Source organism: Lithobates pipiens, unplaced genomic scaffold, assembly GCF_037356315.1.
Source record: "Lithobates pipiens isolate NorthernLeopardFrog02 unplaced genomic scaffold, aLitPip1_a1.2 Scaffold_8, whole genome shotgun sequence".
In the NCBI taxonomy this organism is placed as follows: Eukaryota; Metazoa; Chordata; class Amphibia; order Anura; family Ranidae; genus Lithobates; species Lithobates pipiens.
In genome coordinates this window covers 592,237,074-592,261,107 of record NW_027507903.1, presented here as the reverse complement: position 1 = coordinate 592,261,107, position 24,034 = coordinate 592,237,074, and the positions used below count along the sequence as shown (strand labels likewise).

Below are 24,034 nucleotides of genomic sequence, written 5' to 3'. Positions count from 1 at the left end.
TACATATTTTATATTTAGACAATATTTCAGCTTTAACATGTTTGAGAAACACTGGTAAAAACAAAGAAATTTAGTTCTTTATAATGTATTTCCATTTTTAAATTTACTGTATGTACATATGCTATATGTATACCTCATCCATTTATGTTAATCAGGTACTCCAATTAGTGAAATGGTGCAACAATCCATCAACGGCATCAATCTAAATCATCTGATAGCTCTTCCACATGGTTGTGGAGAGCAGAACATGATGAGGTTGACATCCACTGTGATCGCCACTCACTTCCTGGATACCACCAGACAATGGGAGACAGTTGGATTAGATCGCAGAGCGCAGGCTATTCAGTACATAAATGCCGGTAAGAAATAATTAGTATATACAAATCAGTGGGATTATTAACTAAGTAGTGAAAAGTGCAATGATAGATACATGAACTGATATATAAAACATTTCAAAAATCCACTGTTACTGCCGATTCATCCTAAAGACGGGATACCTATCCAATTTAAACAAGGGGCTATCAGGGAAAAAAATGTGGATGGGACAAAGAATTGTCCCTGGAAAGCAAAATAAGGGAGGGTCAACCACGATATTTAATACAAATTAGCTTTATTGATGTTAAAATACACAAACAAAATTGTTTAGGTTCATGCAAGGCAACATTAGGTCCTATTCAGAACAGTGTTCCTCCCTATACCCAACCATCGTTATAAAAACATTCTGCAGTAATGAACAACCTTGTTTTAAAAAACACAAAGCACAGTTAGCCCCGCAGCTCCAAACAAACAATCCCCATTTTCCAGGCAGGGGTAGCACCTGATGCTACCGATTCATTTATCTTCTGGATGTAATGCTTCCTTCTCAATCTAATAGCCTATTTGATAAGTATCATTTCTTTATCATACATCATAGGTCACAGAGCCTCAAGTAATTACTTGGTGGGTTATGGGGCTACCTTCAGGTGATGACACTGGTATAACCAATATAGGAAGTTGACTCCCCTATATAACCCCTCCTCCTTCCAGGAGTAGCTCAGTTTTTTCGCCAGTGTCTAAGGTGTTGGTCGCGAGTGAAGATGTGCTCTGAGAAGCTTCTAGAGGGATCTATGACGGATTTAAAAAACCTCCACAGCCTGATCCATCCTCGCCACTGAGGCCATAGGGTGGTACCTGGGCCTTGCAGACAAGAGCAAGGTTTTGCCTATAAGCTTGTCTTTGAGAATTGGATCCTAGGAACCAGGACGCTTTTTGGTCTTGCTATATTACCTAAAGCTGTCCTGAGGGGTGCTATACAGGTCCAAAGGAGTGGAACCCCTAATTAAAAGGGCCCCAGTCTTTAAAGGTTTACAACACAGCCCGCCATGATGAGCGAAGTTTGGATCTGTCTGTTTACAGCAATATCCTGCAGCGAGGTCAAGGTAAGGGAAGAAGCTAATGCTTTTTTTTCTATACAGAGGAGGTTCTTACTTAATCTCTTAAGGGATTTAAACAAAGACAGCAGTATCATAACAAGGGTATTATATACCTTGGTGGGGGAGTCCCTGAAGCAAAAATCAGTATCCCCATATCTGCATGTTTTAAAAAAAACTTAGCACCACTTCCACCCTGCAGAAGTTAGATTCCCTGTGCCTCTTCAAAACTGCTGACAGAACCCCCTACCTCCCCCCCTCTCTTACAGAGGTGCTCCACTGCACAGTACATGGCGCAAAGTGAGGGAAAGACGCTGAGAACGCCAATCAGGTTCCACCTGAGGCTTTTTTACACAGACACTCTCAATTGCAAGTTCTCTTAGCAGGAGAGTCTGTCACACCAGGAGACAACAGAGCGCTGGGCATGTGAGGGGGGTAAACTAAGGCATTTTCAGTACAGGAAATACTATTCCTACTTAGCAGTTAAAGCTGGTATAATGGTGACATTGTTTTGCTAGATTTATTAAGCAAATTGTATTGTGTGCCTCTGCTTTTGTGCCTTGCACCATATCTTCCAGACCTACCGTAGGGGTACCTAAGGTGTCACCCCCAGGCTTCCTCTTCCTCTTCAGAGAGATCAGACATGGCAAGCCAGGGTGAGTCATTGGAAGCTAGCGGTGGTGCAACTGCTTCACACACTTCAGCCCCTGTATATATGACTGAAGATGCATTTTCCTCTGCCCTGCAGGGCTTAGGAGGAAGATTAATGGCTTTAATCGTATCCTCCATCCAAGTGGATAGGAAGCATCCCAGATCCCCCTCCCCCACCTTAGACTCTTTGCAGTCAATGGAGGGTCCAAAAGAATTATGGAGACAGGAAAGACAAGCTGATTATTCCTCTGCGGAGGAAAGTTTCTAATTCACAATCTGAAATACAGAGCCTTACAAAGATGGTTCACTCTGCTTTCATGCTACTCCTAACAGAGTTAGCTGAAGGTCCAGTCTCCTCCTTGGGTTCCTTGAAGCCTTTACAACCTTTGCATGCATTTCCCGTCCACACATTACTAGAAAAGCTTATTTATACTTAATGGGATCATTCGGATAAGCATTTTTCCCCTCCAAAGAGATTCTCAAGTCTCTCTCCTATGGAAGAAAAATTCACTAAAAGATGGAAAGTTCCAGCAGTTGACGCTGCGATTTCCAATGTGAATAAAAGTTTAACTTGCCCAGTGGACAATGCGCTTATGATTAAAGATCCAACAGATAAGAAGTTGGAAGGTCTGTTAAAATCCTCTTTTTCCTTAACAGGTACTGTTGGTCGGCCTGCAATTGTAGCTATAGGCATCTGTCAGTCCTTAACCACTTCAGCTCCGGACCAATAAACACCTTAAGGACCAGAGGTCTTTTTGCAATTTCGCACTGCGCTGCTTTAACTGGTAATTGCGCGGTCATGCAATATTGCACCCAAACGAAATTTGCGTCCTTTTCTTCCCACAAATAGAGCTTTCTTTTGATGGTATTTGATTGCCTCTGCGATTTTTTTTTTGCGATATAAATGGAAAAAGAGCGAAAATTTTGAAAAAAAAAGATATTTTCTTCTTTTTGTTATAAGAAAAATCGAATAAACTAAATTTTAGTCATACATTGAGGGCAAAATTTATTCAGCCACATGTCATTAGTAAAAAAAATGTCAATAAGCGTATATTTTTTGGTTTGCGCAAAAGTTATAGCGTCTACAAACTAGAGTACATTTTCTGGAATTTACACAGCTTTTAATTTATGACTGCCGATCTCATTTCTTGAGGTGCTAAAATGGCAGGGCAGTACAAATCCCCCCCCAAATGACCCCATTTTGGAAAGTAGACACCCCAAGGAAATTGCTGATGGGTATGTTGAGCCCATTGAATATTTATTTTTTTTGTCCTAAGGGATTGAATAATGACAAAAAAAAAAAAAAAATTTTTTTTTTACAAAAAGTTGTCACTAAATGATATATTGCTCACACATGCCATGGTTATATGTGGAATTGCACCCCAAAATATATTCCGCTACTTCTCCCGAGTATGGGGATACCACATGTGTGGGACTTTTTGGGAGTCTAGTCGCGCACGGCACCCCGAAAACCAATCACCACCTTCAGGATTTCTAAGGGTGCAAATTTTTGATTTAACTCCTCACTACCTATCACAGTTTCGAAGGCCATAAAATGCCAAAATAGCACAAAACCCCCCCAAATGACCCCATTTTGGAAAGTAGACACCCCAAGCTATTTACTGAGAGGCATGTTGAGTCCATGGAATATTTTATATTTTGCCAAAAGTTGCGGGAATACTACAAGCTTCTCCCGAGTACGGGGATACCACATGTGGGGGACTTTTTGGGAGGGACCCCGAAAACCAAGCACTGCCTTCCGGATTTGAATATAAAATGCTACCAAAAAACCTGTTAGCGATGGCAGGGATCAGGCCTGACTCTGCGATCGCTGCAGTTATGTGTTTAGTGTTTTGTAAGTGACAGTGATCGATCGATACTGCACTTGGGTGGGCTGGGCAGAGGGGCAAAACGCAGGTGCTAGCAGGTATTTGGGCTGATCCCGCTAACAATGCGTTTTTTTGGAACTCTAAACTGCTGGGGACGCTAGTATAGATCTGATCAGATCAGATATTGATCTGTTCAGATTCTATACCACTACGGGAGGTGTATGCTTTGCGTGTGGGTGTTAGCGGTACTGGCACTAACCTAGCGCTGCCTGGGGCGACGCAGACCCTGACCCTAAAACCTAATTGATATCACCCGCCGGGTGATCAGGGGGTTAAACCTTTATTGGGTAATAAATGGTGGGTGCCCTGATGCTATAAAAAACAAACTAACCAGAGTCACCCGTAACACTTATACGGTGATCAGTGGTGAAAGGGTTAACTAGGGGCAATCAGGGGGTTCAAATTTTTATTAGGTAGTATATGGGCGTCCCTGGTGCTATATAAAAACCTGACGGGGAACCTAAATAACTAACTGGCTAACCAGCGTCACCAGTGACACTTATACTGTGATCGCTGGTGAAAGGGGGTGAAAGGGTTAACTAGCAGCAATCAGGGGGTTAAAACCATTATTGGGTAGTATATCGGGGTACCTAGCGCTATAAAAACCTGGCGGTGAACCTAAAAAAATAACTAGCTACCTAGCGACACTAGCGACACTGATGCAGCGTTCAGAAAAATTATCGCTTAGTGACACTGGCAAAAGGGGGTGAAAGGGTTAACTAGCGGCAATCAGGGGGTTAAAACCATTATTGGGTAGTATATCGGGGTACCTAGCGATATAAAAACCTGGCGGTGAACCTAAAAAAATAACTAGCTACCTAGCGACACATGCAGCGATCAGAAAAATGATCGCTTAGTGACACTGGCAAAAGGGGGTGATAGGGTTAACTAGCGGCAATCAGGGGGTTAAAACCATTATTGGGTAGTATATCGGGGTACCTAGCGATATAAAAACCTGGCGGTGAACCTAAAAAAATAACTAGCTACCTAGCGACACATGCAGCGATCAGAAAAATGATCGCTTAGTGACACTGGCAAAAGGGGGTGAAAGGGTTAACTAGCGGCAATCAGGGGGTTAAAACCATTATTGGGTAGTATATTGGGGTACCTAGCGCTATAAAAACCTGGCGGTGAACCTAAAAAAAAAACTAGCTACCTAGCGACTGTAGCGACACTAATGCAGCGATCAGAAAAACGATCGCTTAGTGACACTGGCAAAAGGGGGTGAAAGGGTTAAATAGCGGCAATCAGGGGGTTAAAACCATTATTGGGTAGTATATCGGGGTACCTAGCGATATAAAAACCTGGCGGTGAACCTAAAAAAATAACTAGCTACCTAGCGACACATGCAGCGATCAGAAAAATGATCGCTTAGTGACACTGGCAAAAGGTGAAAGGGTTAACTCTAGGGGCAATCAGGGGGTTAAATCTTTATTGGGGGGTGATAGGGGGCTACCCTGGACCTAACACTAACTGTCCTGACAGTTTTTACTGTCACAACTGACACTGAATGCATTGATCAGTAAAGAAATGATCAATGCAATCAGTGACACTGTGACTGGGGGGGGGGGGGGCGCGGGGGGGATCGGGGGGGGGATCGGGGGGGGGGTTTGTGTGCCTGTGTGTACCTACATGTCAGTGTAGTGTTGGTGCACACTTACTATTAGTCTTCTCCTCGTAGTCCGGTCAAAAAGACCGCCCCGAGGAGAATGACATCACTTCCTCCTTCCTGTGTAAACAATACACAGTGGGAGGAAGCTTCTCATTGGCCAGGAGCGATCCAGAGGGGGTGGCCGAAAACCAACGGCCATCCCCTCATCACGGAGCGCTCCTGGAGCGAACCGGACCGCCGTAACCAGCGGGAGGGGGTCCGATCGGACCCCCCACCCGCTGGAAGGCAGGCACGTACATCTACGTGATTGTGCCTGCCTGTGCCATTGTGTTGACGTACATTGGCAATACGGCGGTCCTGAAGTGGTTAAAGGACCAGTTCACAGATGCTCTCAATGAGCTCCCTGCACAACAAGCACAGGAATTGGCCAAGCTACCTAAAGTATTATGCTTTGCTATAGATGCTATTCAACAGGCATCACGCCTTGCGCTTGGGTTGGTCAGCTGAAATGCCTTGTAAGAACCTTCTAACTAGTTTCCTCTTTAAGGGAGAACGATTATTTGGCGATAGTTTGAATAAATACATTCAAACAATTTCCAGCATAAAGAGCATTCTTTTGTCAGTCAAAAGAAAATATAAGCGTCCTTCGTTTAAACTGACTTTTTCCCCCCGTGCCAGGGGCATCCACCTCTAGGCAGGGGCAATGGCCTCCACCATCAGACTCTATGGGAAGAGCCCAGGGTCAAACCCAGGCACAAAGGAAGACCTGGGGCCGCAAGTCTGCAAAGCAGAATACCAAGACATGAAGAGGCATCTGCCCTCACCAAGGTGGGGGGGAAGACTTCTGAGGAACTCGTAAGTCTGGCAAAGGGAGATTCAGGACAAATATACTCTCTCCACAGTGTCTCTAGGGTACAAGCTAGAGTTTTGAGAGTTTCCACCATCTCCTTCTCTAAGATCAAACGTTCCCAAGGATCCAGAGAAAAGGCAATCCCTGTTGCAAGCATTAGACTGATTATTGGCTCAAGAGGTGATCAGACAGTTTCCCAAACAAGAGCAAGGTGTGGGGTTTTACTCAAACATATTTACGGTGCCAAAGCCAAATGGGGATATTAGACCAAATCTAAATCTACGGAATCTAAATCAGTTCCTGAAGATACACTCCTTTCGCATTGAGTCAATCAAGTCAGTCATTTCCTCCTGCAAGGAAGGGAACTTCTGGCATCCATCGACATCAGAGATGCATATCTGCATGCCCCTATATTTCCTCCTCACCAGAGGTTTCTGCAGTTTGAAGTAGAACAGAAGCATTTTCAATTTGTAGCCTTGCCCTTTGGGCTTGCTGCAGCACCTCGGGTATTCACAAAGGTACTAGCCCCACCTCTAGCCAGGTTAAGGGCACGGGGCATAACTGTCTTGACTTACAACCTATTGTTACTAGACCAGTCAGTGGCTCGCTTGAAACAAGGTGTAGCCATTACAAGCAGTTACCTGGAATGTTTGGGTTGGATTCTCAACCTAAAGAAGTCTTCCTTAAAGCCACTAAGAAGGCTGTAGTATCTGGGCCTGATCATAGACACAGCCCAGAAAAGGGTGCCTACTGCAAGGATCAGCTCCATACAAGAGCTGGTGAGGATGATCAGGTCAAAGAGAAATTCTTCAATTCGTCTTTGCAGGAGGCTGTTAGGGAAGATGGTAGCTTCATTCAAAGCAGTTCCCTATGCCCAATTCCATTTGAGACTGCTTCAAAACAGTAGCCTGTCTGCTTGGAAAAGAACGATTCAAGCTTTGGACGTGCCAATGCGGCTGTCCCCAAGAGTGTCCCAAAGCCCCAGTTGGTGGTTACTTAGAACCTGCTGAAGGGAAAGTCCTTCAGACCAATTATCTGGAAAGTAGTAATGACAGATGCTAGCCTTTCAGGCTGGGGTGCAGTACAATGGTCAAGAACCAAAAGAGCCTTGCTCACCAACATCCTAGAGATTCTGGCAGTGTATCTGGTTCTAAAAAAATTGTTCTGTCAGGATCCAATCCAACCACTCCACTGCTGTGGCATATATCAATCACCAAGGGGGCACCAAAAGTCTCTCAGCTCAGAGAGAGGTGAACAAGATTCTAACTTGGGCAGAAGAGAATGTCCCATGCCTATCGGCAGTTTTCATTCCGGGAGCAGAGAATTGGCAGGCGGACTATTTAAGTTGCCAGCAGTTATTCCCGGGGGAATGGTCTCTTCATCCCAAAATTTTTGCGGGCTATTTTCCAAAGATGGGGAACTCCGGACGTAGACCTTCTAGCAATCAGATTAAACAGGAAGCTAGTCAACTTTGTGTTGAGGATAAGGGACCCACTCGCAGATGGAACAGATGCATTGGTGACCCCGTGGGATCAATTCTCACTGATCTATGCATTTCCCCCGATTCAGTTGCTGCCTTGACTTCTTTGCAGGATCAAGCTGGAAAGAAATTTGGTAATACTGCTGGCATCAGCATGGCCCAGAAGGTCATGGTACGTGACAGTGAATGGCAGTGAATATATACCACCAAAAGAAAGCTCTATTAGTGTGAAGTAAAAGATAAAAAATTATTTGGTTATAGTGTTACATGCAATTGTCATTCAAAGTGCGACAGCGCTGAAAGCTAAAAAATGGCCTGGGCAGGAAGGGGCTGAAAGTGCCCTGTATTAAGGTGGTTAATATTACCTACAGGTAAGCTTTAATATAAACGAACCTGTAGGTAAAAATCATAAATCTGTGTTTACTACCACCTAATAGACTATAACAGCGGCCGAGTACCATGGTTTTGTGCACCAGGTTGTGCGCCTTACAACCTGGAAACTTCATAGCCAGCAGGAGATCCAATAATTGTCCAAAGATGGCACCATGATAAAGGAGGCACTTGTGCAATTCCTAGAGACCAGCAACCTACAAACTCCAGGATGCATATGGGGGAGGCTTCCCTCATATAGGTATTTTGCTGCCTGTACAGATGAAACTGACAAAGTGAAGGTAAAAAGAAAAATTCTTAACAGCATAATGGCGGAGCATTGAGGAAAAAAAAGGAGAATACTACCTTTGGTGGGGTGCTTCATTTTATATTATAACTGGTCCTGTGAGTGTATATGTGGGTGGGGGGATAGCTATAACCATGTGTGTGTGCGTCAGTGGCGGCTGGTGTTTTTTTTGGGGGGGGGGGGGCATACAATCTGCCCACTGCCACCCCCCCACCCCACCGTGTTGGCTCGATTCCCCTGTGTCTTCTCCCCCCTCTGTGCATCTCCTCCCTCATTCTCCTCCTGTCAGCCAATCCGATCAGATCGCCTATCAATTGGGTGATGGCCCGGAGGAGATTCAGTGTTACAGTAGTGAATATTCATTTACTATTGTCACACACCTGGGTGGGCTTCGGGCGCAGTGCTCACCCTTTTTCTAAGCTCAGAATCCATGCGCATGGTGCCCTGCATGTAAATCAGGGGCCCGGACACATGGATAGGAGGGGTGGCGGCCGTACGCCCCTAATGAACGGGCTGCCACTGGTGTGCATTTTCCTCAATTGAACACATTGGAAAAGGAAACTGGTAACAAATATTACTACAGTGTTTTTTTTTTTTTTTAAAGCCCATGGCATGTGAAACACACTCAAAAACTTCACTAGGTGCCAAAAAAAATTGCACACACATAAAGAGTGAAACACAAAAATGTGCAACTGGTGTACACCAACCCTCTAAAATCAGAGGACCTTGCCCTGATCCCCCAGGGCATTAGGCTCCAGATGGGGACTGGGGTACTTTACACTTGGTCCATCTGGCCGAAACCAGACGGACCCCTTTCTCAGGAGGGTCTGCCGAAACTCACCCACCCAAGTAAATGGTATTACTGTTGACAGAAAACACTCTTCCCCCAAACACAGTTTCATTTTGACACCCATTTAGATGTTTGGTTAGGTCAATTAGAGGGAAAATTATGTGTAGGACCTCAATAGGGAATGTTTTTTTCTTTAATTTTCCTTAACATACTGTACATGAAATATTGTGATGTTTTCCTAGAAACTAACGCAACCATTTGTTTTTATTGACAGGCATATTGAGGCAAATGGCATACCGTAATAAAGCAGCAGGTTATTCAAGCTTCACTTACAAAGCAGCCAGCACATGGTAATACACACTTCTTTAATTGACACATAGAGGTAGTATATATTTTAAGACCAGGTTCAGATTTCATCACATTCCAAAAAACTGGATTTTATTCCTCATTATAGGATAGTGGACACAGCCATGCAAATAAGTCCTTTATGCCCCTTCGCTAACTTCGCCTTTATGTTCTGAATGTTTAGTAACACCCCCAAAGCGTAAAACCAAGAATAAAAAATATATTATATTGCAGCTTATCAGTCCTTAGTTGTGGTGGCTGTATTTACTTTTATCAGTCTTTGTTTTCACCTAATAGTGACAATTCCTGTCCTAAGCTGACAAAGCTCACTCACTGTACTGTATCTGTGGAGAAGCAACATTTTTTACCCTAAACTGTTTGTTCTGGATAGAGAATAAGAATTAAGAAGGGGGGGCGAGGTGTCCTGTAGTCCACCTAAGTAAAATTTGCAGGGTTAATAATATTCCTTAAGATTTCAGGGCAGCAGAGGCAGAGAGTCTAGGAAGGAGTTCACTAGTAGGGATGAGCTTTGAGTTCGAGTCGAACTCATGTTCTACTCGAACATTGCCTGTTCGCCTGTTCAGCGAACAGTGAACAATTTGGGCTGTTCGCAGCAAATTCGAAAAGCCGGAACGCCCTATACAAGTCTATGGGAGAAATCTAAAGTGCTAATTTTAAAGGGTAATATGCAGGTTACTGTCCTAAAAAGTGTTTGGGGACCCGGGTCCTGCCCCAGGGGACATGGATCAATGCAAAAAAAAGTTTTAAAAACGGCCGTTTTTTCAGGAGAAGTGATTTTAATAATGATTAAAGTGAAACAATAAAAGTGTAATATTCCTTTAAATTTCGTAGCTGGGGGGTATCTATAGTATGCCTGTGAAGGGGCGCATGTTTCTGGTGCTTAGAACTGTCCCTGTACAAAGTGTCATTTGTGCAGGAAAAAAAGTCTTTTAAAATCACTTGCGGCTATTGTCGGGTCCCATAATACAGAGAACACTCAATGAGTGTTCTCTGCATTAGCCGACAATTCATTCATTCATTGATAAAAAAAAAAAAAAAAAAGCGTGGGGGTTCCCCTAAATTCAATTACCAGGCCCTTCAGGTCTGACATGGATATTAAGGGGAACCCCGTGTAAAATTTAAAAAAAAATTGACGTGGGGGTCCCCCTAAATATCCATAACCAGATCCTTCAGGTCTGATATGGATATTAAGGGGAACCCCGCATCAAATTAAAAAAAAAATTGATGTGGGGGTCCCCCTAAAAATCCATGTCAGACCCTTTATCCAAGCACGCAACCTGGCAGGCCGCAGGAAAAGAGGGGGGGACGAGAGAGCGGCCCCCCCTCCCTCCTGAACCGTACCAGGCCACATACCCTCAACATTGGGAGGATGCTTTGGGGGTCTGTGACCCCTCAAAGCACCTTGTCCCCATGTTGATGAGGACAAGGGCCTCATCCTCACAACCCTGGCCGTTGGTTGTGAGGGTCTGCGGGCGGGGGGCTTATCAGAATCTGGAAGCCCCCTTTAACAAGGGGACCCCCAGATCCCGCCCCCCCCCCCTGTTTGAAAAGGTAAGGGGGTACAAAAGTACCCCTACCATTTCACAAAGAAAGTGTCCAAATGGTTAAATAAGACAAACACACTTTTGAAAAATTCCTTTATTAAAAATAAAAAAATAAAAAAAAGATTCCAGCGGTGCTAATCCACTCTTGCTATCCAGCGACGGGTCTCCGGGGTCCAGCGATGGATGATCATATCCAGCGACGGGGGATCTCTCAGTCCAGCGCTGTCCATACATCCTTCTTCTGTCTCCACTCCGGAGACACTGCAGAGATCCCAGCGCTGACGTTTCTTATATTAGGAGGGCGGGGCCACCCATCACCTGACCCCGCCCCTCTGACGCTGGAGAGGGAAGCCAGGGGTTCCCCAGTGATGTGTGGGTGACCCCGCCCCTCTGATGTAACGGAAACCTGCGTTACATCAGAGGGGGCGGGGTCACCCACACGTCACTGGGGAACCCCTGGCTTCCCTCTCCAGCGTCAGAGGGGCGGGGTCAGGTGACGGGTGGCCCCGCCCTCCTAATATAAGAAACGTCAGCGCTGTGCTCTCTGCAGTGTCTCCGGAGTGGAGACAGAAGAAGGATGTATGGACAGCGCTGGACTGAGAGATCCCCCGTCGCTGGATTTGATCATCCATCGCTGGACCCCGGAGACCCGTCGCTGGATAGCAAGAGTGGATTAGCACCGCTGGAATCTTTTTTTTATTTTTTTTATTTTTAATAAAGGAATTTTTCAAAAGTGTGTTTGTCTTATTTAACCATTTTGACACTTTCTTTGTGAAATGGTAGGGGTACTTTTGTACCCCCTTACCATTTCAAATAGGGGGGCTGGGATCTGGGGGTCCCCTTGTTAAAGGGGGCTTCCAGATTCTGATAAGCCCCCCGCCCGCAGACCCTCACAACCAACGGCCAGGGTTGTAAGGATGAGGCCCTTGTCCTCATCAACATGGGGACAAGGTGCTTTGAGGGGTCACAGACCCCCAAAGCATCCTCCCAATGTTGAGGGTATGTGGCCTGGTACGGTTCAGGAGGGAGGGGGGGCCGCTCTCTCGTCCCCCCCTTTTTTCCTGCGGCCTGCCAGGTTGCGTGCTCGGATAAAGGGTCTGATATGGATTTTTAGGGGGACCCCCACGTCAATTTTTTTTTTTAATTTGACACGAGGTTCCCCTTAATATCCATGTCAGACCTGAAGGGCCTAGTAATTGAATTTAGGGGAACCCCCACGCTTTTTTTTTTTTTTATCAATGAATGAATGAATTGTCGGCTAATGCAGAGAACACTCATTGAGTGTTCTCTGTATTACGGGACCCGACAATAGCCGCAAGTGATTTTAAAAGACTTTTTTTCCTGCACAAATGACACTTTGTGCAGGGACAGTTCTAAGCACCAGAAACATGCGCCCCTTCACAGGCATACTATAGATACCCCCCAGCTACGAAATTTAAAGGAATATTACACTTTTATTGTTTCACTTTAATCATTATTAAAATCACTGCTCCTGAAAAAACGGCCGTTTTTAAAACTTTTTTTTGCATTGATCCATGTCCCCTGGGGCAGGACCCGGGTCCCCAAACACTTTTTAGGACCGTAACCTGCATATTACCCTTTAAAATGAGCACTTTAGATTGTGAACGTTCGAGTCCCATAGACTTTAATAGGGTTCTAAAGTTCACACGAAGTTTAGGTCTGTTCGCAGGTTCTGGTGCGAACCGAACAGGGGGGTGTTCGGCTCATCCCTATTCACTAGATTTAATAGTTTTATTTTTTGCACTTATTGAAAAGATATTACAAAATACTTCTCATTTTTTACATAAAAGATAAGTTAACCTTTGGGAACATGTTCTACCCGATCTTAGGGTTGAACATGTAGCATGTTCATAGTGCTGTATTTGCACAGAACGAATATATATATATATATATATATATATATATATATATACACACACTATAGCTGGCAACATTCCCCCAAAAAATTTAGGTCTGTAATATAAAGGTGATTGCGCTGCCCAACATGAATTAATCATCAATGAGGGACAATATGCATATCATGTCAATATATATATATATATATATATATATATATATATATATATATATATATATATGTATATATATATATATATATAAAATTGATGTGAAACCTTTTTTAATTCAAACAACAAGAATTAATCAATAAATATTATGATTAGAAAAGAGGAAAATATATATATATATTTTTTAGAATATCGTACACCCCTCACATTTTTGTAAATATTTTATTATATGTGTAGCGCCGGGCTCCTGAAGAGCACGCGCTATGTTTTTCAAAGTTAAAACTTTACCCAAACTATAGTTTGGTTTGGGTCTATTTGTCTAAATTTGACTTCTGTGTCAGTCTGACTGGACTGTGAGATGGTCAGCCTGGCCACAGGGGGGCACTGTCTCTGGTGGCAGGCGTGGAACTATGGTCTGGTAAGGCGCTTAAGTTACTGTCTTTCGGAGCCAGGTCAGTGGGAATGGCCCTCTCGCTGTGCCCTCTGGAAGGGGGTATTTAAGATACGGACATCACGTGGTTCGGGGGTTCTGGTCCAGTATGACTGCCCAAGGCATGGAAACTAGAGGAGGATTCTGAGGTGGATGGGTGCCGTCTCCGGTTCGGGAGAGACCCATTGAACTTCGAGCATTGCAGGGGAGGACTCTTTAGAAGAACACCACATATAGGGGGTTTTCTTAACAAGAGCCTGGAAGGGCCGAAGTAACCAAGAGAATCCGGTCTTGTGGATATCGCCAAGTAGGCTGAAAGATCCAGGTATCCTACACGTGTTCTACAGCTTAGTTTCCTATGTGTTCTGCAACAATGTTGGTGATTAAGACTTTGTTCCTGAGAAGGCACCTTGTTGGCTGCTAGGCCTTGTAAGAGAGGGACTGTCCAGCCTGAGTGCTCATCCAGCTGCGAATGGCTATTCTCTGGATGCAGTCAAAGTAAGCAAGTTCCTTAACGTATATAGAATTTGAAATTAAGAGCACCTGAACTCCTTCCCAACCCTCTGATCTCAAAGTTTGCAAATAAAATCCATTCAATTGGATCTATTGTCAGTCTCAAGTTACTGGGTCACCTACCACGGGACATCCCCTAGGCGTGCAACAAGGAAAAGCGGAAAGGTAATGGTAAGCCCAAAAATAACCAGCAGCTCCTTTGGGGGTAAGTGCTACATATCTTTTCATGTAAAAACACTGAAGAAATGGCACTTTGCTACAATGTAAAGTAGTGAGTGTACAGCTTGTATAACAGTGTAAATTTGCTGTCCTCTCAAAATAACTCAACACATAACCATTAATGTCTAAACTGCTGGCAACAAAAGTGAGTACATCCCTAAGTGAAAATGTCCAAATTGGGCCCAATTAGCCATTTTCCCTTCCAGGTGTTATGTGACTCGTTAGTGTTACAAAGTCTCAGGTGTGAATGGGGAGCAGGTGTGTTAAATTCGCTGTTATCGCTTTCACTCTCTCATACTGGTCACTGGAAGTTCAACATGGCACCTCATGGCAAAGAACTCTCTAAAGCTGGATACATACTATACCATTTTCTGTCAATTTTTTCCTTCAGATTTACCAAAACCTTATAATATGAGGTCAAACTTTAAGAGTTTCAATTTGTATGCAATCAGGCAGGCCCTTGCACTACTGGTTTTGGTAACTCTAAGGGCCGGTTCACACTGCATGCGAGGCGAGGCGACTCCGACTTGCCTCGCCGCGACCTGCAGCGGCCTCGGCGGCGACTTGCAAATGACTTCTGTATAGAAGTCAATGCAAGTCGCCCCGAGGTCGCCCAAAAGTAGTACAGGAACCTTTTTTCTGAGTCGGAGCGACTCGAGTCGCTCCTCTCAGAACGGTTCCATTGTACAGAACGGGGGCGACTTGCGAGAGCGAGGCGAGGCGAGTCGTGTCGCCTCGCATCGCCCGCTGTGTGAACCGGCTCTAAAGGAAATCAGACAACAAAAGTTGTATAGTGTGTATGGGGTCTAAGCATGGGGTCTAAGCATCTGAAAAAAATTGCTGCTCTACACAAAGATGGCCTAGGCTATTAGAAGATTGCCAAGACCCCGAAACTGAGCTGCAGTAGTTTAACAGGACAGGTTCCACTCAGAACAGGCCTCCCCATGGTGGACCAAAGAAGTTGAGTGCACATGCTCAGCGTGGTATCCAGAAGTTGTCTTTGGGAAATAGACATATGATTGCTGCCAGCATTGCTGCAGAGGTTGAAGGGGTGGGAGGTCAGCCTGTCAGTGCTCAGACCATGCGCCGCACACTGCATCAAATTGGTCTGCATGGCTGTTGTCCCAGAGGAAGCCTCTTCTAAAGATGATGCACAAGAAAGTCTGAAAACTGTTTGCTGAAGACAAGCAGACTAAGGACATGAATTACTGGAACCATGTCCTGTGGTCTGATGGGACCAAGATAAACTTTTTTGGTTCAGATGGTTTCATGCGTGTATAGCGGCAACCGGGTGAGGAGTACAAAGACAAGTGTGTTTTGCCTACAATCAAGCATGGTGGTGGGAGATTCATGATCTGGGGCTGCCTGCACTGGGAAGCTATAGTTCATTGAGGGAACCATGAATACCAACAAGTACTGTGACACACTAAAGCAGAGCATGATCCCTTCCCTTCAGAGACTGGGCAGCAGAGCAGTATTCCAATATGATAATGACCCCAAACGCACCTCGAAGATGACCACTACCTTGATAAATAAGCTAAGGGTAAAGATGATAGACTGGCCAAGGATGTCTCCAGACCTAAACCCTATTGAGCATCTGTGGGGCATCCTCAAACGGAGGGTTGAGGAGCTCAAGGTCTCTAACATCCACCAGCTCTGTGATGTCTTCATGGAGAAGTGGAAGAGGACTCCAATGGATACCTGTGAAGCTCTGGTGAACTCCATGCCCAAGAGGGTTAAGGCAGTACTGGAAGATAATGGGGGCCACACAAAATATTGACACTTTGGGCCCAATTTGGACATTTTCACTTAGGGTTGTACTCACTTTTGTTGCCAGTGGTTTAGACATTAATGGCTGTGTGTTGAGTTATTTTGAGGAGAGAGAAAATTTACACTGTTATAGAAGCTGTACACTCACTACTTTACATTGTAGCAAAGTGTCATTTCTTCAGTGTTAAACAAGATATTTGGGGGGCACACCCTAAAAAAAATGCACAAAGACGGCGCGGCCATAAGACCATACAACAGAACAAAACCAGAACCATGGGAGCTATACTCTATATGGGAGAACATGAGGTCTCCACCATGACACAGGTGGTCACTAATGAGAGGTACTTACTGAGGGAGTGGGGTGCTCCACCCAAAAGGATTTGGCCAGAATCCATACAATAGACAAACAAGATATTTGGGGGGCACACCCTAAAAAAATGCATAAAGATGGTGCTGCCATAAGACCATACAACAGAACAAAAATATTACAGCGCACACATGCAAAACTAACATTTACCTCCAACAAGGCTTTTTAAAAACACCTAGACATTTTCAAAAAACATTATCAAAAAATATGGGGATTTTGTCACACCATATTGCTATATGGTGCTTAAGCCCACTTACTGTGACAAAGTACCCCATGATTAGTGGGTCCTACACGATCCATAGATTGGGAGATTTCTTCAGTGTTGTCACATGAAAAGATATAATAATACATTTGTGTACAAATTTTTGTGAGATACTGTATATAAAATAAAATATGAAAAATACATATATTTAAATATAGCCCCCAAAAGTCCAAAATATCAAGTGCTTTAGGATTTTCTTCCAAAAAAAAAACGTGGTAGAGAATGGAAATCTTTGCTCCCTTTAGTGTTCCAACAAAGTATGCAGTGGTGCTCCGTCACCAGGTGAAATGAACGCTCACCTTAATACCAGACCCTAAATGGGCCAACATAGCTTTTATGAGAATAGTGCTTGACACACTGAACGCTGATCATCCTCTTTAATCCTCCTAATTTAGCATACCAGCTCCAGCAAGGATAATTCCCCAATGTGCTCAAAGAAACATAGGAAGGAGAGAACCCCAATAGTGTAGTATCTTAGTGACATAGATGATCATAACCCAAATTTAGGAATAAAACTCACATTTTATTAATAAAAACAAGCATGTCTGTAAATATAATCCAGCAATTCCTCACTTACTCTCCAATGGTAATCACAAGCCGCCTGACTCTGCCTCCATGCATATCGCCACCCTTCCACGTGGCTTTGTCATTAGAAAAGAGTCAGAGACTGCAGGGTTTAGTACAGAAGAGGGGCAGAGACTACTAGCGTAGTACAGAAATAGGGGCAGACTCTGCTAGCATAGTGAAGAAAAGGTGCAGAGACTACAGGGCATAGTACAAGACAGGGTCAGGGACTGCAGGGCATAGTATAATGCAGGGCCAAAGACTGCAGGGCATATTACAAGACAGGGTCAGAGATTTCTGGCATAGTACAGGAGTGGGTCAGAGACTGCAGGGCATATTACAAGACAGGGTCAGAGACTGCTGGCGTAGTACAGGAGAGGGGCAGAGACTGATGGTGTACTACAGGAGAGGATCAGAGACTGCTGGTGTACTACAAGCGAGGGTCAGAGACTGCAGGCGTACTACAAGAGTGGGTCAAAGACAGCAGGCATAGTACAGGAGAGGGGCAGCTGCTTTGGTCCCCACAACAATAACTGTTGCTGGGGAAGCTGCCCCTTTTCCCCTGCAATAAAGACTGTCCTGATCCATATACTGTAGGTTTACAACTACATACCTTAATTTGGGCAGACTGTGGCTTGCAGGACCTTGCTGATACAGGAATGAAATAGTTCTCCTCTACAAGTTCCCTACTGGCCCTTGAAATCCTGTGCTTCCATTGAGCCTTGCTGAGACCTGATGGTAAGCAAGAAACAAGTGGCTCCTATATCACAGACATTAGCCACCCCCCCCCCCAAAAAAATAAACCCCCTCCAAACACCACACCACAGCTCCCACCCCCCTCCTCTTCAAACCCCCCTCCTCTCCCCCCCCCCCAAAAAACCCCTAGAAAAAACAAAAAAAGGCCCACATCAGCCGTTAGTCCCCATACAGGCCACATATCGCAGCTCCCCTCCCCCCCCCAAAAAAAAATAAACACTTAAAAAACTTACAATAATATTTGAAAGAAAACAAAAATAAGTAAACAAATGTAATCAAAAAAAGACACCTGTCAGTTATTAGTCCCCATACAGACCACCCACCGCCGCCCCCCCATCCCTCCAAAACAAAAAAGACCCCCAGCCACAAAGACCCTTTCAGATCAGAGATGAAGCAGGCTTCACAAAGTAGATGGAGCAGGCAGTCTCTTGGCAAATTAGTACCTGAGTCTTCTGGTAGCACTTGGCCCTCCTCAGTCTTTTGTTTGCTCAGGTCTCTGATTTCCCTGGCCTGGCGGCCTCCTGTGTCTGTCCCTGGTCCCTGAGGGATGTATAACTTGAGTTTTTCAAGTTAACCAGTTAAGACAGAACTATAGGAATTGCTATTGTCCATGCAAGCTTTGAGGCTATGCTATTTGAAAGGACTATGGAGTTGTTTATGGATAATTTGTATACCATTGCCCAGTGAACATGCAGGTACATTTGTTCTGTGCGAATGGGGCAAAAAACAAATGTAAATAGGCTATATTGTAAATAATTTATTCAAATTAGAAAATACGGCACTTGACACTTAGATGGAATTAAGTATCATAGGAATCCCATATATAACTTTACTTGGCATCATCTAGTGGCCAAATATGGTATTCTCTCCATAAATAGCTCCTGGCAAAAAGCATGGAATCACCACTCTTGGAAAAAGTTCATTCAATTGTTTAATTGTGTAGAACAGTGTTTCTCAACCTTTTTCCAGTGAAGGCACCCTTTAAAACCCCACACAATACACCTTTGCACACTGGTTCTGATTTTTATTCCAATGTTTCTGCCTGGGCACCCTGGTTGAAAAACGCTGCTGTAGAAAAAAATGTCATTCATAGACATGCCTGTTTCATTTAACATTCCAATCATCTGGCTTTAAGAAACACTTAAAAAAAGGGAATCACTGAATTCTAAGAAAAATATTATAGAATTACTATGTACTTTGCAGTTATATAAACATATATCTGCATCAGATTACAGCCTCAAATTAGTCTGCAGTTAAAAAGGAGTGCTTGCACACCTTGGTAAGCTGTTGCACCATCCTGAAACATGAGAGATGTCAGTTGAAAAAAGTAGAGGATTATAAAATGTCTACAAGAAGGTAAATCATCAAGAAATGTTGCAAAAGATTTTGTTTGTTCCTAGTCAGCTGTGTATAAAATCTGGACCAAGTACAAATCAGATGGGAATGTTGTTAAAGGGAAGCATATTACTTTTCTCAGATTTTAGTGATTTCATTTTTTTTTTCCTCTGCTTTATCTGCAAAAAAAGTTGCAATTGACTACAGTTTTCTTTCTTTTCTTTTTTTTTTTTTTTTTTACTTTTTTAAGTGTTTCTTAAAGACAGAAGGTTGGAATGTTAAATGAAAATAGTTTTGAGATGTCTGTGATTAGTTTTTTTCCTACACAATTAAACAATTGAATATACATTTTCCAAGAATTTTTTTTCTCCTTTCCATTTATACAGAACGAATGTGTATACACTTTCACTGGGAAAATGTTTTTTTTTTTTTAAATCAGCCTTTAAGAATGCACTTTAAGTACATAGAACTGAGAAAACGAGGAGTGTGTAAAATGTGAAACAGATTAACTTGTGACCCTGGATTTTGCTTAGGGGCACCAAAGTTCTGTTAGGTGGATGCCACTGTTTATTAAGGATGCAGGCTGGGGACAAGTCCTTTCTGACTCAAAGCACACAGAAAAGATAAAGAGAAAAGTCCCGGCAGCCACCCACCTCAGCCAGCCACATGATTAGTAGATAGAATCAGCCTCAGCTCACCCCATCATGGTCATGCCCTAACATGTTTCACCCCACCTCAGGGCTTAATCATGAAGTAGAGGCCCGCCTCCATAATTAAGTCCTGGGGGTGGGGCGAAACACGTTGGAGGTGTAGCCTTGATGGAGTGAGCTGAGACTGTTTGTATCTGCTAACCATGTGACTGGGGGAGGTTGGTGGCTCCTGGGACATTTTTCTTCATCTTCTCTGTGTGCTTTGAGTACAAGTGAATTCGTGAGGATAGAAATATAGGAAGTGCTACTGTTCTTGTGAGCCTTGGGCCATCATAGTTAATTCATGACAAAAAAGTCTTGCTCTGCATACTTGCTCCAGTTAACAGACCTTGCCAGCAAAGCCAGCATCAAGATGAGTCAGGGAGTGTGTTTAAAAAAAGAGTGAGCAGTTGCAGTATCCATATGTCTATCCTCACAAGTTTCCTTTAAAGTTGTATTATATGATTGCTGCATGCCCAGCTTATTTTACCTCTTCTTCACCAATGCTGTACTCACTGGTGGATTTCTTTTCTCAGGCTCACCGCTTATGTTGTCAGGGTTTTTTCCTTGGCTAGTAGCCTTACCGACATTGACAAAAGTAAACTGTGCGAGTCTGTTAAATGGATAGTATCGAAGCAGGATTCTAGTGGTTTCTTCATAGAACATGCTCCACCGGTCCAAGAAAATATAATGGTATGTACAATCATGGAACTAAGACTCATTGTCACTTCTTGCATCCTTGGAGCTCTGAACTAATGCCTGGAACAATACCAATATTCCCATCACTTTGCAGTGAGCCAATACAAAAATCCTGTTTAAGCCATATCAACATTTTAGGTTACAAGCATATATTTGTTTGCAAATAAATGTGAAGCCACTCTGTACTTCTGCAAAGTCTGTTTTGAGATCTAAGCACTCAGCCTGGAACATATAAATGCAATGAGACTTCTCCACTGCCTACTTACCAATTTCGTAATCTGTGTCCCTTTTTAGCCCCCTTAAAGCAACAATATGCATATATGTGGTGGCAGTGTTTAGCTATCTTGTTATGTGGTGTACTCCATTGGTACCTTCAGAGCTGTGACCTAGTTGTCATCGACAGTTTTTGGTCAACCAACCAAGATTTTCCCCTATGATACACATACGATTTACTTCACAAAAAAAGTTGGGTAAAATATCTGTCAGAAACCATGAATCAGACCGAGACGGAAGTACAATTAAATCACACTTGTTTATTAATAAAAAAATAAAAAGGTTTATAGAGTAAGCGTAGTCAAACCATAGCCAGAGTCCAGTAACCGGATCGAGTAGTCAGCCAGTCCAGAGTTCAATAACCAGATCGGGTAATCAGCCAGGCCAGAAGTCTGGGATCCAAGTAGAGCAACAGCAAGCAGGATAAGGAGCCAGAAGGGATGTCAGCAATCCAGTCTTTATGCAGGAGATGGTTTCTTGTGATGTGACCAAGGTGAAGGCAGAGATGAAGTGAGCTGGACAGCTTTAAGTAGGCAGGTCAGAAGAGCAAGATCAGGAACAGCTGGTAACTGTGGAGAGAGATGAGAGCTGGCAATTTACCGACAGCTGAGCAGCCAGCCCAGAGAAGGAAGGGCTAAGTCAGCCCTGACAATACCAAAAAGATTTAAATTTTACAAAGTTTAAAATGTATAAGTGTGACATAAAAGTATATGATTGTACCACAGACATAAACAACAAATTATATTGTGATACACTCTGTATTTTCCTCATCAACCCCACTGCAGTCAGGCGATGAGTGGCTCACTGTGACTTTGACGCAGGTGCCTTTTTTACGGGTCACTTCTTCAGGATGGTACACTACAGCCAAGCTCTAAAATAGGAAATATATAAACATCAATTCCAACCTTTTATTCATCAGTGTGTGTATTAACACAATTAAATGTTTCAACATACCTCAAAATACATAATCAGAAACAAAATCAAACACAATAGTAATCCTACAACCAGCTGTTGCCAACTCTCTTGTTTGGTGGGATAGTCCACATGGCTTTCTTTTGGAGTATAAGAAACCCAGTCAATATCACAGTTTAAAAAGGGTGAATATCTACAAGAAATATCACACAAGAATACGGGACCGCCCGTGTGAAAGGGGCCTTGATGTGCTCCTCTGGCAAAGATCCAGCCAGTCTCCCATAGTCTGCTCAGGTGGGCTTGTAGCTTTTACATCAACTTAAAGTTCATGAACTTTTTGAAGATTCTGTATTTGCTGATCTTATATTACTAAGTAGATAAACAAATACTGTTAATGGGGTGATTTAATGCATGGTAAGTTTTTTTCTTAAAGTAGAACTGAAGGTGTTTTTTTAAATTTTGGATACTATAAGGGAGCATTATAAGCCCTGACAGTTTTTTTTGTCATCTTTGTTCCACCTGGGAGATTTTTATTTGCTTCCTGTCACAGAGACAAAACAGGAAGTAAGGAAAAATCTCTTTCACTTTCAGTGATATCTGTAAACAGGACAGATAGAGAGGGCGAAAACATCCGACGGGTGTTGTAATGCCTCCCAGCTCTTTCCAAGGATAATTTTTGCCTTTAGTTATACTTTAAGTCTCAACTGCTATCATTATTGCAATTTTCTTACTGTACTGATATAAAAGTGTGTGCCAGCCAACACAGAGTTAAAGCGGAGCTCCACCCAAAAATGAAACTTCTGCTTTTTGGATTCCTCCCTCCCTCCGGTGTTACATTTGGCACCTTTCAGGGGGGAGGGGGGAGCAGATACCTGTCTAATACAAGTATTTTCTCCCACTTCCAGCGATAGATTGCCGCAGATTCTGTGACGATCTACACCATGTTTGGCCCCTCCTCCATCTCCATCTGCTGTCTTCTGTGAGACACACAGGTCCCAGAAGAGAGTAGGGACCAGGGAGGATGCGCAGCGTGACTTGTGCATGCACAGCAGGGAACCAGGCTGTGAAGCTGCAAGGCTTCTATTCCTGATTCCCTTACTGAAGATGCCAGCACCTCCACCCGGAAGCCAAGGGACAGATCGGCTTTGGGTGAGGACATCACAGGCGCCCTGGACAGGTAAGTGTCCTAATATTAAAAGTCAACAGCTGCAGTATTTTTAGCTGCTGACTTTTAAAAAAAATTTCAGCTTTAACTGAGTTATTGGAAACTATTGGGGTCATTTTCTATAGTGGCAAAAAATGATCCTGTAATCCCAAAAAATAGCGCCTGAATAAGGCCAATTAAGACTTAAACCTCTCAGAAACTGGGCGCTAATGCAAAATGGAAAGCAGCGCTATTGCATCAGATATGCGGGAATAGTAGAAGTTAATGGGCCTCGAACCTGCAAAATCCAAAGTTCTCACTGAAGGCTTATATGCAAGTTCTTTGCCATAAAAAGTGTATAGGGACCTGGGTCCTGCCCAAGGGAAAATGTATCAATTGGAAAAAATGTTTTTAAAATGGCCATTTTTTCAGGAACAATGATTTTAATAATGCTTAAAGGGAAACAATAAAAATTTAAAATTATTTTGAATATCGTGCCTGGGGTGTATAGTATGCCTGTAAAGTAGCGCACCTTTCCCGTGTTTATTACTGTATCACAGCAAAATTACATTTCTAAAGGAAAAAATTGTAATTTAAAATTGCTTGAGGCTGTAATGAATGGGCGGTTCCCTGCAATATAGTGCAAAAATCAAATAAAAAAATGGCATAGATTCCACCCACCAGTCCATACCAGATCCTTTGAATCCGGTATGGATATTAAGGGGAACACCATGCCAAAATAAAAGAAAATGGCATGGGGGCCCCCCAAAATCCACACCAGACCCTTATCCAAGCATGCAACCTGGC

The 24,034-nt window shown here is 43.5% G+C and overlaps 1 protein-coding gene across 3 annotated transcripts in view; it reads left to right on the top strand.

Moving 5' to 3' along the window:
* LOC143961241 (complement C3-like) overlaps window positions 1–24,034 on the top strand; it is a 649,911-nt gene that overhangs the window by 507,402 nt on the left and 118,475 nt on the right. For all 3 annotated transcript variants that reach the window (XM_077470478.1, XM_077470476.1, XM_077470477.1), the window contains 3 exons: window positions 156–359; window positions 9,632–9,707; window positions 20,736–20,892. In XM_077470478.1, coding sequence (XP_077326604.1) covers window positions 156–359; window positions 9,632–9,707; window positions 20,736–20,892 — 437 coding nt within the window. The remainder of the gene's footprint in view (window positions 1–155; window positions 360–9,631; window positions 9,708–20,735; window positions 20,893–24,034) is intronic.